This window comes from Hippocampus guttulatus, chromosome 5, assembly GCF_054856545.1.
Source record: "Hippocampus guttulatus isolate MCC_2025c chromosome 5, RoL_Hgut_1.0, whole genome shotgun sequence".
Taxonomy (NCBI): domain Eukaryota; kingdom Metazoa; phylum Chordata; class Actinopteri; order Syngnathiformes; family Syngnathidae; genus Hippocampus; species Hippocampus guttulatus.
This window is the reverse complement of record NC_141265.1, coordinates 9,337,266-9,352,500: the sequence shown is the minus strand read 5'-3', so window position 1 is coordinate 9,352,500 and position 15,235 is coordinate 9,337,266. Positions and strand designations below refer to the sequence as shown.

General features: G+C 41.4%; 1 protein-coding gene across 1 annotated transcript; it reads right to left on the bottom strand.

The window, feature by feature from the left end:
- Positions 1-3,010: 3,010 nt before the first annotated feature.
- Positions 3,011-14,190, bottom strand: angptl2b (angiopoietin-like 2b). The gene is made up of 5 exons (XM_086112389.1): positions 13,740-14,190; positions 10,207-11,091; positions 5,613-5,806; positions 4,540-4,810; positions 3,011-4,405 (listed from the first exon to the last, which is right to left on the bottom strand). Exons 2-5 carry the CDS (start codon positions 11,066-11,068, stop codon positions 4,206-4,208), a joined length of 1,527 nt encoding a protein of 508 aa, XP_085968515.1. The 5' UTR covers positions 11,069-11,091; positions 13,740-14,190; the 3' UTR covers positions 3,011-4,205.
- Between the last annotated feature and the right edge of the window lie 1,045 nt (positions 14,191-15,235).

The window sequence follows — 15,235 nt, the reverse complement described above, 5'->3', positions numbered from 1 at the left end:
ACTCTAAATGGAAGTTGTGGCGCTGGTTCATAAGGATGGAAAATGAGAAAGACACAGAAGGAAAAGCCCCTTAACTCGGTACTTTTGGTGTCGTGGACGTCAAAACACTTAACACCTGAAGGAGCCTGAAAGGCTGGCTTTAAATTCTTCCGCTCATTTTAACTGTGCGTAATGCCTGTGCCAACACTAAGTGGGTCAAATCAAATCACGAAAGATGTCCTGGATTTTCTTCAGCCCTCCATACAGTATTTACTTCGGGTTTACCTTGACCCTATCCTTTCTAAAGGTAAGTTCAAGAACGGAAAATTACTGTAATGGTTAGCATTGACGTGGTGATGACGCCACGGCCTTGCCAACAATGTAAAAATGGTGCATTCCCCAAATTTTGCAAACCTCAAGATTTCCTGCACAAAAAAACGTGTAATAAAAACCCAAGTTCCTCTTCCAGTAGTCAGGGCAAATCAATGTACCCCAACTCTACTGTGGCGTAACAGTCTGCTGTCACACAACAGACTGTAAGAGTATGTTAATTTTGTCGTGGACATTGTAGGAGCCAGGTAAGCTCCAGGTGGAATACTGGTTCCAAATTCCGCCATTTACTTCCTTCCACAGAATCACTGGAATTCTGGTATGATGATTGATACATTCTTTTTTTTTAAACAAGCAACCATTCATACTCACATTCACACTTTTGGACAGTTTAGAGGGCTTTATTTTCATGCCGAGTGCCTCGCAACATTTTTGGTGAACTTCACTCTGAATAGCATAATGACAAATTTGAGCAACGCTCAAAGTTTTTGAATGGTCAGAGTGACCCAGTGCGTGCTGTAAGATTATTTCCGAACGCGCCCTGACTGCGCAATTAACTGAAACACTCGCCATGCAGCACAAACACGGAAACGGAAATTGTATTGGAACAGAATGGCTACTTACTTGTACATGTTTTTTTAACCCTTTCAGGGACAGAAGTGACTGCAGTGGACCATGTTATCAGGTTACAGAGTACATGAAAGGGTTAAAATATTCGTAAACATAAATAACTAAATTACTCGGGGGCTGAAATGGGGGGGGGGCATATACCACACCCACCTCCCAACCCGTCCCCCCCAGTTCAGTGCATGGTCTAGTCTTGAATTAACCTAAGAAACATGTTTTTAGAATGTGAGAAGAAGCCAGAATACCCCCAGATTTGAACCCAAGAATCTCAGAACTGAGGCAAATGTGCTCAGTGCTCTTCTGCGGCCACCTTAACCAGGCTTGTGAGCCTAAATGATTTTAGGCCTCGAATAGAATCTCTCAGCATTCACGCACAGCTGAATTCTTTATTCGAAATAAACGTGTACCTACAGTGTTCGCTTGAAATTTGAACGTTTAAAGGTCTCAATCAAACAATTTGTTCGGTGGTTTCTCTGTCTAAGATAAGAGTTACCACAAAACAAGAATGTTAAGAGATCTGACAGGGCAAGGGAAAATGGTTCTAGAGCATTTCAAGGACTTTTGCAGATGTGAAATTTGAATGTTCAGGTTCAGGTTTGACAAGTCAGGAAATGCGGTTGTCTTTTTGCTGACTTAGCACTGTGTCAGCTCTTGGTTTTCCATGTTGGTTGAGGTGTGGGGTCTACACTGGCCAAGCTTGCCAAAGGTTTTCCATGGTGGTGAGTCGTCAGACACGCAACATGTTGTTTCTGTTTATGGAGACGATGAACCATTCTCCTTGAGAGACCACAAATCGGATCAAGCGAACTGGTTTTCAGATGTGAATGTTGGTGACTAGGAAAATTCAGAGCGTTCTCGGATACTGAACTGGTCATGTTGCTGACCAAAGCTCCTATGATGGTCTGTCTCTCAAATACCGTTTGGATGACAATTTTCTTTTTTTTTTTTGTCACTTCCAGCAAGCAGTGGAGTGCTTCTCGGTAAAATGTTACGACAGCGGAATTGGAACATCCACTAACCCTTTGTCGAGCCTGTGTTAGGTTTTATACGGAGAAATGATCTTAAACAGTGAATGTCACTTTTGCTCTCTTGGTAACTGGCCTCTTAAGAAAACTCAAATTGTCTGTCACAGGAATTCATCCTCAATTTGTTTTCACTCGGAAACCCTCGCGTTGGGCATCCAAGTATGACATGATGGGGTTTGTCCAATACTGTGAAGTCATGGGTTCATTTTCCAGCTGTCTTTGGAAAACTCATTGACACTTTTGGTCAAGTGAAGGACGGTTTTGCTGACAGTGAACACGTCTGCTAGATGCATTACTTGAACGGGCCAAGCCTGTCACATTTCATTACTCATTTTTCTAGTCTGCTAAATCTATACTGCGGAGCTCCGTTTGGTTTTGACAGGAATTCTCAAAACGTACTCGTTTTGCTAATGATTATCTTATCAAGTACCGGTATGTTTATCGTGAAGATGCAATTACTTCTGTAATATAAAATGTTTGTTATGCTTTACTGTGGTAATTAGGCTTTATCAGAAACAGTTTTACTTTCCAAGTATAGCATCTTTAAAAGCCACAAACTACTATAAATTAAGGTTAGCTCACAGGCCTGTAAATAAAAGAAATAACTCAATGAGTGTTTCCCATGTATTGATTTATTTGCATACGAACTCTGGCCACTATACTTATTTCAGATTTTATGATACAGCTGTAAAGTAATGAGTAAGACTCAGCCTCATCGCCCTTCAAAGGATAATTACTGAACCAGCGATATGAGGCGGTCATCAAAAGTACACCGAAAAATGTGATGTCGTCAAACAATGATCGTTGAGTGGGAGCACTTAGAGTCAGTGTACTCACAGTCAGTCCTGGGAGAATGTGATACTGTGATGAGTGTCCATCTCACAGAAGACTCATCAACTTTTTCCTCCGCATAAATCTTTCCTTTAGCCCAGGCCACGTCCACAAAATCAAGACGCCTCGAAACGATGAGCAGGGTGGAATTCACGCCAGTTTCCTCAAATTATTCACTCTATTGTCTAGGCTGTTTTTTAATGAAATAAGGAGGTGGGTTATCTGTACAGATTTTATTACTTTTTTTTTTTCATTCCATAAATGGATTTACGGCATTATATTACAAATATCTTATGTACAAACACACATCTGTTTCAATTAACATTAACAAACATCTCGATTTATACAGTAAATACAATGCTTGATTCATACGCACAAACTGGTGGAAAACTGTTCAAGCAGTTGAAGAATTAAAATTAAAAAGTAAACAACATTCTGGGTATCAAAAGTCAAACATTAGGAAACATGAAAATTGTAATATTTTTACACCATGTTTTGACTTTGGGAGATGCACCAACTCTATGGAGAAAATAATCTCACTGCACTGATGAATTATACGCTGCTATTTCGAATGAAGTTTTAAAAAAAATAGTCATGGGATACATTTCCTGTGTCTGATACTGCATAGTACAACTGGATATAATGTATGTAGAAAATAAAACGTCTCAAATCTACTAAACGGAAGTGCTTCCCTTTTCAATGTCATTTTTAAATCACATTTAACTTGTGGTGTTGTGATGACCACATCTGTCTCGCAGTCTGGACCTCCTGGGTTTTCCGGTCAGGCTCCCTTGGGAGATGATTGCGTGGGTTTTCTCCGGGTGCTTTTCTCCAGCTTCCACTCACATACCAAGGACATGCATGTCAGACGAATTGAAGCCTGAATCCTCAATATGTGACAAAGTCATTGGCTCTTGATCTATATGTGCTCTGCGATTAACCAACAGCCAGCCAAGAATGTACCTAGCCTCATGATCCCAGCGAGCTGGGCTGGGCTTCAGCTCACACACACGACTCTAATGAGGACAAGTGGTAAAGAAAACTTCTATTTGGATGGATCAACTTGTATTTTCTGTCATACCATGGTTAACATTCAAGGGATAAACCACATCATGGCCACCAGAGTCTTTACAGTATGTCACTTTCATGGCGTGCGAGTGAACAAGCAGGCAAATCGCTTTGATGTTCAGCTTCCTGTGACCGTGATGTAAATGCGGCATGTCTTCTTGAAAGTATTTCTCTCAGATGGGTGGGAACATAAAAAGAACTACAATCATGTACCTGAGCAATGTACCAATGCCAATACAATGAATATGGGATAGCACGGTGGTAATAAACCCGCTGTTCATCTTTGAAACTAGGCATTTTGCTGCATGGAAATGCAGCCTGTTTTTTTTTTTTTTTTTTTAATAGCTAGTGAAACGTGTTTGCGTTTGGACGAATCATCATGATCACTCTCTTAAGTGAATAAGCTCCTCCTCTGAACTCTGCCCAGTAGACTCCATCTTGGTAACGGCTCCGGTAGTGGCCTCCTCTGTACCAAACGCCATTCAAATTGGAATGGGCACAAGAGTTGTACCACCAGCCTCCCTTCTGGTAGTGAGCACAATTACCTGGAGAGAATGTGGGGAATTAACCCAGTCCATAGAGTACAAACATTTGCGAACATGAAACGGAGTACGTTATTTGTTGTGAAAGCGCTATAGAAATAAAGATGATCGGAAATGAGTTGAGTAATCCTTTGTACCTGTATATGCATCGTGGTCTCTGTCCAGTGTTGTGAATTGTTTCCCATTGTGCCAGGTGAGGGAGTCGCCGGCATTGCCATGGTAGCGACCCACTCGTAGCTTATAGAAGTCAGCCTCAGGCTCCACTCTGAAGCTGGCATACTCGGCAAACACCTTCCTGCCAGACCAGTCCTCCAGAGTTACCAGCAGCTTGTAGTTTCCCTGATTCGTCAGCCAGTAAATATTTTCCAGACCGAGCCAGTACTCCCCATCGATATTTCCAAACCCTTGCTGTGAAATGTAGAAGAAAAACATTAGTGTGATGATGAAATTCTCACATTGGAAGCTTTAAACATCCCATTTATCAAAGTGATATTTCAGGATTGGTTGTTTTCTGAAGCTAATTACGAAGTGAGCTCTTCTCTGAATTTGTTACCTTAGATGACCATCATTGTAAATGGAGCATATGAGTCATCGTGTGGGGAGTTCAGTAAGTGTTTGCGGTTATTGTGTTAGCGAAAACAAAGCAAGGCACATAATCCAGTGTGTCTTAATGTTTTCCTCTAGCATCAGTCGTAAAGCTCACTGTTCTGCACCGGACCCTGCCCGGCACATGCTTCGAATCACACAACACTCGTTCTGATGCGCATATGAATGCAATTTCTGATCTCAGGAGGTTAAAATATTTGGTCTTGGAAAGGTCTGTTTCTTCCTTTTGTTTAATTAGATCCTTGTGATTTGCTGGTAAACAAATCTTGCCTGTTCTTAAACAAAATAGATTTCCTCTCAGGGAATTCCAAAGTTTTGAAAACTTACACAACCAGTGGTCAAATATGGTAACATTTAGATTTTTTTTTTATGAGATGAAATGTGAGGAAAATTCCTAAAGACCAGCAGATGTAGATGGGATCAATGAGTCATATGTGCTTTGCAATGGTTTGCACAAGCGCTACATGAGGCACTTTGCTAAGAGTTAAATAATTGTCTGTTCATTATTTGTTCACATCTGGTTCGTTTCAGTCCAACACAAGCCGCCACTTGCTTTTGTAACTGTGCTGCGCTGCTTATTTATTTTGAGGTGAGGTGGTGCTACCTTGTATGTCTCCCAGTTCCTGAAAAAGTTGACAGAGCCGTCCACTCTCCTCTGGATGACGGTCCAGCCGCCTGGGTCATGTCTCTGGTCACACCACACCTGCATCAGACGGTTGGCATTCTCTGGTTTTAACAAGTACATGCCGCTGATGGTGTGGCCTTCTTCCAGAGCCTGCAGGCAGTCTCTAAATGGACCTGGATAGAAACATGGCACGATGTCAAGCAGGTAATAATTTGTCTAGAAAGCCCTGTCAACGACTTGAACAGCATCTCCGAAGAAAACCACAAATAGATTTTGGATTCTGACAAAGGGAATCCCATCTCTCAACAACGTGCTTCTCATTTTAACAGTAAAATTGACTTTGGCTTCTCTCATAGTTGCTGGTTGTGGAGCCAAAGGAAACACTGGCATGAGGGCAAAGGGAACCCTGACAGTGGAATGATGAAGCAGCAGCAAATGTTTCACTCCTCGTATTCCCTCACAGTGCAGCAATGTTGTATTCATCCTAATATGAAGATTCTCTTTTGTTCCTTCACTTTTTTTTTCATGTTTACACTTTTATTCTATTCATTTGTTCTAAATAGGATTCAAAGTAATGGTAAATGGGCTCTCACTTATATAGCGCTTTTCTACCTGGGGTATAGCACTCTACACTGTTACCTCATCCACCTACTGATAACGCAACATCGGGAGCAACTGAGGGTTGAGAATCTTGCTCAAGGACACTTTGACATGGTCGGGGATCGAACCACCAACTTCTGGGTTGGGAAACAACCACTCACTCTACCACTGAGCCATTATAAATAAATTACATTTCCATTTTTAAATATCACATTTATATTGTCAGAATTAAAGTATGCGTGTGTGTGTGTGTGTGTCTGTGTGTGTGTGTGTGTGTGTATATATATACTATATATATACTGTATATATATGTTTATGTATGTATATGCATATGTGTGTTTGTATAATGTAGTTGTTGTTGTTTGTTTGTTTTGTAAGGAACAACTCTTCTTACCATACACTTCATTTGCAAAGTTGTTTGGCGTGGAGAAAACACTAATAGTGAAACGGACTACCCTAATTGAGTGTGAAAGTGTTGAAGCACTTGGGCAGTGTACCATCTGGCACCACAAATTAGGTGCCTAAATACAATATTGACAGCAAAAATCACGGGTCATAAGGAGGCGTATATACAGTCAGGGTGGGATGCGTTAAAATTTTGGAGGACGATTCAACATGCCATGTAAGAGGCAATAAATCACCCTCTTCTATCTGCATTAATCCTACTAAGATGATGTCACAATTGTACTGCAACTTTCATACTCTGAACACTGGCCATATAATGTCTTGATTCATTATCTCACATAGGCCAGTAATTCATTGACAAGAATGTGTTTGTAGGGCTGCTACAAGGCAAAAAAATGATCCTTCCAAGTTTTTCTACTTGATAAATCCCGTTCTTTGGGGGAACACATGACTTGATTCGTGCCTGGTGCTAGTGGAACAAATGACATCATTGCCTCCTGGTATCTCACGCCTTGGCTTTTTTTTTTTTTTTTCCATTGCTGTGTTCTGGATTTCTCTGTTACTCCCAGCTCTTTGTGACACTCTCAGTGCTATCACAAAAACATTTTCAAGGTTAGAAAAATGATTGATTTTTCGGAAGCACTCTAAACAGCTTCAACATGCTTCTTTCCAAAACTGAGTCTGTTACTGAATAGTTTGTTTGTGAAACAGAGTCGTAAAACATGAAGCAACACGTGCGATCAACTGTGGGGTTTTTTTCATATCTTTTCCCTCTGCCGTTATTAAACCTAAGATTACTTTTAGCACAGCACAATGTGACCCCTTTTAATATGATAAAGAAAGAACCTATATATTTACAGGTGAATAAGTGTGTAATTCAACACACTAGTTATTGAAGCTTGATATTTTTTTTTGTAACTCTACTGAAAAGTATTTCAAATTGACCTTGTTATAGTAGGAATCTTCTACTTGAGTTTTCACCTTATCGTGGTAGTGGAGTGTGTGTGTGTGTGTGTGTGTGTGTGTGTGTGTGTGTGTGTGTGTGTGTGTGTGTGTGTGTGTGTGTGTATGAGAGAGACGAAGAATCACTTTTGTGATCACTTGTTTCAGGTTCAACTCCATGTCAAGGACAGGTAATTCGTACTATGGCTGCTGTTTGTTTGTTTTTTTCCAGAACAGATCAAATTTCTTCCATAAAGTGGTTATGATTCAGTAAATTGGTATGATTCCATAAATTGGTTATGATTCTGTGATGGTCAGTCCCATGTCGGAAAGTGGGCAAAAGAATTTGTTTCCAAAGTAAAAGCAAATGTCTTATTTTGATTCAACACCGAAGATATTCCATCAGCTTTCGTCAAGGATGAGAAGAAAATCAAATCATTAATTTATTGGTGTGTATTTGGAAGGTTGTTTCGTGTTTAACCCTGGAGAACCCACGGGATCAAATTTGGCCCCTATAAATTCTGATACTCAAATGCCTTAAATCCCAAAGGGTCAAATTTGGCCCTAATCGTAAATTAGGATTAAAGCATTAAATATTTGAAAAAAACATATATTTTGGTGTTCAGTGAACATATAGTAGTCATTTAATGTAGAATTCAAAGAAAAGGGTTCCTGGGTTCTCCAGGGTGAAATAAATAAAACATCTAAACAACAAATAAGCAATATCACACGAAAGGCTTTGATGTTGTACCTTTCAGTTAAGGTTCGGTCATCGTTTTCCAACGTCAAAACTGATGTTTGCAAATGTCTGATTTGAATTCAACACAAAAGACGTCAGCAATCAGAGAATAATTCCTGTTGACTCGCTGAAATACGACGACCTGGACAGTTTTAAATCAAGAAACAGCTCAAAATGAGTACTTCATTATCAAAATAGTTGTCAATTCATTTGATAGTCAATTAGTTATTGATTAATTTTGAGCTCGGAACTGACTTTGCAAAAAAAAAAAAAAACCCATCAACATTTGACAGAAAGGTAAAATTTGGAACATTTGAAGACTGAATATTGAATTGTATCCAATATAAAAATTTAATGAAACATCTTATTGAGAAATTTACACACAGGGACAAAATAAGATTTTGTTCTGTTGAGGAAAAAACAAATGCATCGGAAATAACTTAAAACTGACCCCTCTAAAAAGTGTCAATATATTAATGAATGGAAAAATCAGGCATAGTTTTATTTATGTATTTATTTATTTAGGTCCAACAAAAAAATTCTATTCAAATCATTTTGTTCGGTAGTAAAAACGTAGTCGGAAAAGGGCAGCCTTCTTTGAACTTTGATTGTTTTGCAGTGCAGCTTTAAGATGAAAAATGCCTATCTCTGTAATTTTGTTAGCTGTGTAATTTTGTCAGCTGTTCCCAGATTGCACAACCCAGTACTGCAGTACATCTAAACAAGTGACCATCCAATTTGAACAAAATCCACTAAAGAAAGCTCTTAATGGATGAGATTCTTGTTTACAGAGAGTTAAATCATCTGTGGCAGAGGTGGGCATTGTCAGTTCGGTGAACCCATCAGTGAGCTTCAATCCGTATTTCAGGCCCAGTCCGTCCGAGTTGTTGGCGACAGCCAAATGGACTTACCAGTACTCCGTCACACACAGGAAAAAATGAAAAATCAAACAGTGCTGTAAACCTTTCGGTCCTATGGACCCCAATATTGTTTTTATTTCACCAATCACTACGCTGTACATGTGTGTCGGTTGTTTTTATTCGTTTATTTATTTTCCTTTATTTGGCCGCACGTCTGTTTGTGCGTCGCCTGTGTGTGATGTGGAAATTACATTCTCGATGCTGATTGACTGACGCCGACAAGGGACAGGCTGGGTCCCGAAATGGATCGGCCTGAAATACTGACGGAAAGAGTGACAGACTGACGGAATGCCCACCTCTGTTCTGTGGTAATAATTGTGTTATTATGTTGAGCTTATATGGGGCAGTTGTTCCCCGACCCACCCTGCGTTGTGACAGTCATCACTCACTGTCAGTGGCAGTTTCAAAGTTATTTATTAGGTTTTATCTTTGAGAGGGGTTCGTAGACCCTCCAGAGCGCCGAAATCAAAAGATGCTAAAGTCTAGTGGAGAATGCGCATACTGACAGATTTGTGAGGGAATGTCCTCATTTCAAGGTCGCTCCACCCAGAATGTGTACATTTCATGAAGGCTGCCCAGCTAAAGAAAGTGGGCAGCAGCATTCCTTTCCCGATTCAAGCACATGGGAGAATATGCGCGTAATTGAGGACATGCGGTCAAGAGAATGAATGGATGGATGGATGCAATTTGATTAATCTGGCAAAAGCATCTTCATTGAAAACAATTTAGGATAAACACAGAACAAGCCCGCAAAATATTGGAGGAATCGATTCATGTAAGCGTCGGTACTGAGCCACTGTTCGACTAAAAGTCACTGAAGAAAGTGGAGCATGGCCCACACGTTGTTTGTCAATTTAATGGACACATTAAGACACATATTTCCATTTTTTAAAAGGTTTGTTCGAAAGAAAAAGAGGAATTTGTTGGCTCACCAAACGATAGCTTTTATACATCCAGCTTGACTTACCAGAGGGTTTGTCAGTGGAAGAAGGGTTGTGTATGATGGTAGGCATAGTCGGAGGCGGTAGAGACTTCTGATCACTCTGTATCTCATTGCTGAGTGGCTTGTTGATCCGAGGAAGAACTTGTGGGTGGTACGGCTTGTTAAGAGGTGGTGATGGTCGAGGTGGCTGAGCCCGTGGCTGTGGCACGGGGACGGGTCGGAGAGGAGGTCGACCCTGACACTGCTCCTCCAGCAGGGCAATAAGAGTTGACTGGTTGGTGGCCAAAGAGGCCAAGTGCTGGTACTTGTGCTCCAAGTCTTTGTAACGACTGGTAAGTTGTTGCATATCTGAAGTTTGGTTAAGTATTCTGTTCTCCACCTGAGCTAATTCGAGAGCATTGTCTCTCTTCCTGATGATCTCATGAAGGAGTTGCATGTACAATTGCGTAACTCTGGAATTCATGTTTCGGCTTTCTTTCCTCAGAAGTTTAACTTCATTAACAATGCCACCGTCCACTTCTACCAATTGCTGGAGAGTCTCGATCTGCCTTTTCTGTTTCTGCAGCTCCACATTCAGTAGCTCTAACTCCTGCTTATGAACCCGATTCTCCAGCGTGGCCTCTGGCTCCTTGGAGTTGACACAGATAGCCCCTGTCACTTTTTGCTGTGGCACGATAAAAGTGTACGAGCATTTGTCCTGTGGCTGGTCAACAGGCGCGCGTTTGCTCCTCCCTGCATATAGAAATTCTCTCTCCGGACCATCGTCACTACTCTCAAATTCTTGGGCTCCCGTAAAGCTGTGGCTATCTGAGACGATCCCCTGAATCTGACAGACTAGCCCATAAACAAGAAGGAGCCCCAGTAGGACCATTGAAGGGGTATCCATGAGACTTTTCCAACTCACCAAGCCTGAGGGAAACGGGAAGAAAAGGAAGAGTGTGATTCCAATCGGCAGTGAGATCACAAAAGATCTGTTTCAGTCTGTGTAATTCCCGTATGCCTCATGACAGTTTCTGTTTAGCCTCCTCTCTCTGGTGCTTTTCTTCTTTCAAACCTTGTAGATTAGATGACGTCGTTTTCACTGCTGACTAAGATCGACCAATTTTGTTTTCCATTAACCACTCCTTTCTGTTTGCTTTTGGTTAGTTGATGTAGTTGTGACAGTACAATCAAGTTTAGCATGAGCAAATGTACTCCTATATATTCAGCAATGTCTTTCGTACTGCTGACTGAGATGAGAGCAAGGATCACCACCACCATGTTCTTTCTGCAGCAATCAGTCACTGCCTCTCTTTATTTCACCTATTTGTTCTTATTATTACATTTCTAAATGGATATATTTACTTTTAGTACTATATATTGCAGTTATGAATGCATATGCTGTATGTCATGATAGAGCTAGCATACATGTTTACGGTGGGCCATATATGACTGAGAAGATTGTGATGACGAAAATGCTGTCATTAGTGAGTCTTTAGAAAGTCTTTTAAACAAAGAAAAAATGTATTTTAAAAAATCCAAACAGGAGGATATTTTGTAAAGGAGCACAACGTCCTATGCAGTCTAAATAGAATCTTCAGAGTAAGCCCGCATCTAAATAGAATGGCAGTTAGTGCAGCCTATCCTCTGCAATGCACCCACGACTATATTTGACTGGTGTCTCCCCCTGGAACATGATCTGTGAAATGCTGTTTGAGTTTCCCCTGCTGCGTAGGCGTCCCATAGCGGTCGTTGTTAGTTGGGATTCTCATGCTCTTCAGTCTCACTTCAAAGCTCAGGTGAAAAACATTTGCAGTTTGTAAGGAAATGCGTGTACAATGAGTGTGCACGCTGTGTGCTTTTCTTTTCCCTTTAAAAGTTGTTTTTAAAGTGACAACTCTTGCTGCGCTCAGTCTCCCGGGGACCAGAGAGAGTCATCTGCCTCGTCTGAGACGGCCTGTTATTTATCCATCCAGTCTGCAAGAGGGAACAACAGAAAAACCTAATCCTCCGTATCTGTTGTTAAAAAAGCCCCACAGAACATGAGTGTACAAAAATCAATTCGGTTTAACAAGGTGCTGTTGAGTGGACACTAGTAGTTATAATTAGCTGGTGTTGAGAAGCACAATATGCTGAACTGTAGACTGCCTGCACAGCTAAGGAATGAAAGATGAATGATCAAAGTGCAGTGAAAAGCTTCCCTTTCCTAATTTGATTGTCAGCTGCTCTTGGATAATTCCACTCAATGTGAAATCAAGCATAATAGGAAAAGTGCAGCAGTGAGGTCAGTGTACCTCTGACCGGTGCCGCACTCCAACCCATTTGGTAATACTCATATTAATTAGAAGCTGGGCAACCTCTCCCTGACTGGCTGATGTCTCTCACCCTCGTCCCTCTCATTTCGGCTTGAGCATAGCATTCCTCACATTCTTAGTCACCTCATTAGAGTGAGTGGCCATGCACACATGGAGAGAGACTTAGACCTTGGCGATGCAGGACCTCTCTGTCATTTGCCCGTGCTGCCACACCTAGACACAACATACAGCCCCAGCCGTTTTGTTACCTGTGTCCCACTTTCTTTGTGACCTCGACGCAACCACACAGCAGCACTTATTCTTCAGTAGCTGAAGTGAAGCCTTCACTTTACAGGACTACTGTGCAGCATTTTCAAACTGGGATCAACTCTGCTGAGTAATGTCTGTCTCCTGCAGGACACTTAGTAGCTGTTCAGCCCCCCCACTCCCTACCCTACCTCCCCTTTCCAAGGCTTGGGCATGTTTAAGGTGATTATCACCATTTTATGACTTGAACAGTTACCTCACTTTTTCCCATTACTTGTAAATCTTCCTGAAACATATTTGGAGTATGATGAGCTTCATCAACCTCCACAGTTCAATTCTCGGTTGTAATGGGACATCTCTTGATGCTCATTCATACTTTGTCCGAGGTCATTTGAGTTAATTTGGGAGAGTTCAGGGTCTCCTGAACTGTTTTGTTAAGTTCTACCTCAAAGCCCTATTATCCAAACACTACCCTGGCAACAGAAACAAAGACAGGATTCAAGCTCCTGCCTCCATATCCTCTTGAGCTCCAGGGGGACATCCTGAATTTGCACACTGCTAAATATAAGATTTTCAATGAAATGTAAAATACAATGAATGGAAACGTTCAAACATTTTGATCGACGGCAATATACATGGATGACATAGCATCACTCATGACGTTCTAATCATTTAGTTTGACTTGGAGAGCGCATTTATAGTGAGGAGGCACTTAGCCTTTCGCGCCTGCTCTCCATCATCCCCCTGCGCTGAATTAACTCCCTCATCCAAATCAGTCGAAGTCAGCCAAGTGACAAGTCTGACATCATCAAATCGCAATTTTCTGGTTCCCAAGTAAATTACACGAGACTTAACAACGCAGCCTTTTGAGTTCACTTCACTTACAGTTGGCAAGTAACTTGTTCCTTTGTTTCATACCTGCACAGTTTATCAAAGCAGGTGACAAGAAAAGTCGAACACATTTAGACTTTTTGGGAACTTCATTCATCAAAACAAAATAAATGACTTCAAGCTTACAAGATAACCGAAGCGTATTGATGAGACTCCCTCAGCTGTCTTGCTCTTGTGGCTGAGCCAATTGTAGTTCCTCTTGATCGAAAGTCATCCCAAGTGAGATGGCATTGTCCTCCTGGTCTTTAACCCCGTCTGGTTACTCACTCTCTGTCAGCTCAGTCCATTCCAGCAGTGGACAGGTAAATGCACTTTGAAGGTTATTTTTAAATCAAAAAAGATTGGCATGTGCCCAGCAGAAGGTTGACTTCCGGACTGTCGCGAGGAAAAGTTGCAAATAGTCTTCAGAGACAATACGAACTTGAGCTCGTCTCCTGAGTAAAGGGCAGGTAGTGCGCTGCCTTTGGCACTTTAGATGACTTTGTGGTGAGTTGAATCCATCACTTCTGCCTCAGAGCTCTAAGAGGCTGTCTCTCTCAGATGTGCCTCTCTCTCTCTCTCTCTCCCTCTCTCTACCTCTCCCTGCTTGGTGCTCTTAACTGATGACAACTTTAAAGCAGAGTTTCAGTAGGCAGACAAATTGAGCTTAGAACCTCCCCTTCTCTAATATTGAACACATTGTTGCTGCCTGTACTCCGGCCCTCCTCCTCATGGCACAAAGAGATTGCTCATAAACACACACACACACACACACACACACACACACACACACACACACACACACACACACACACAAACATATATGCAGTCCACTCAAATTTCCAACAATCTGCCCTGCCCACTGATCAGTAGTTCTTCACCACTATTTCAGTCTGGGACTGCATTCCTCCTCTGGTGCTGGACAGCAGTTGTGTGTTTCACTGATCAGATCCTAATTAGGTGATAATGAGCACAGCACCAAAAGAGACGGAAAGGGATTGTCTGGATAGGAAGTAGATCCAGGTGTTTAACTTGGACCAAGTCTGGGTGAAGGGCTGCTCAACCCAGTTAAGCGTTTCAAGGTGAAATATGAGACGCGTCTTGAATCCCAGTAGGGCAAAGAATACTTGAATTACATCATGCCACAAGATAGTGATGCCATTACGTCAGAGGCAAAGCTGTACTCACTTGTGTCCATGTGCGAATGGAGAAAGAATGAAACATTGCTGTTACTGTGGTCAGTCATGCCAACGCTTGATGAATTTGCAAGCTGCGACTTGGCTTTCATCGCTGTTTCCTTGGATGTTATCTGTTGTGTTGTGTTTTCGTTCCATCTTCAGTCAAAGTTATGTCGTTTTTTCCCCAGGCAGCCAACAATGTTATCACTGGTTTCTTTTGTTCCACTGGGCTCTTTTTGAACATCTTTTGTTGGATGGTTTTCAAATCAACAATCACACACACACGAACGTTGTGCCACATTTCAGACTTCCAACATAGATATAAAGAAAAAGATATAAAGATATAAAATTGGAATATTTTTGTGAAGCAGCAACACCAAGTGGGACACGATCATAAAGTGGAATGAATACGATATTTTCATTTGTTTTCAGGAATAGCAAACTGAAAAGTGGGATGAGCAATAT

Excerpts from the sequence above, each read along its gene's own strand:
- angptl2b (XM_086112389.1), bottom strand. The coding sequence starts at position 11,068 with ATGGATACCCCTTCAATGGTCCTACTGGGGCTCCTTCTTGTTTATGGG. Across the intron at positions 5,807-10,206 it reads TTCCACTGACAAACCCTCTG|GTCCATTTAGAGACTGCCTG; the intron begins GTAAGTCAAGCT and ends GTTTCTATCCAG. Across the intron at positions 4,811-5,612 it reads GGAACTGGGAGACATACAAG|CAAGGGTTTGGAAATATCGA; the intron begins GTAGCACCACCT and ends TACATTTCACAG.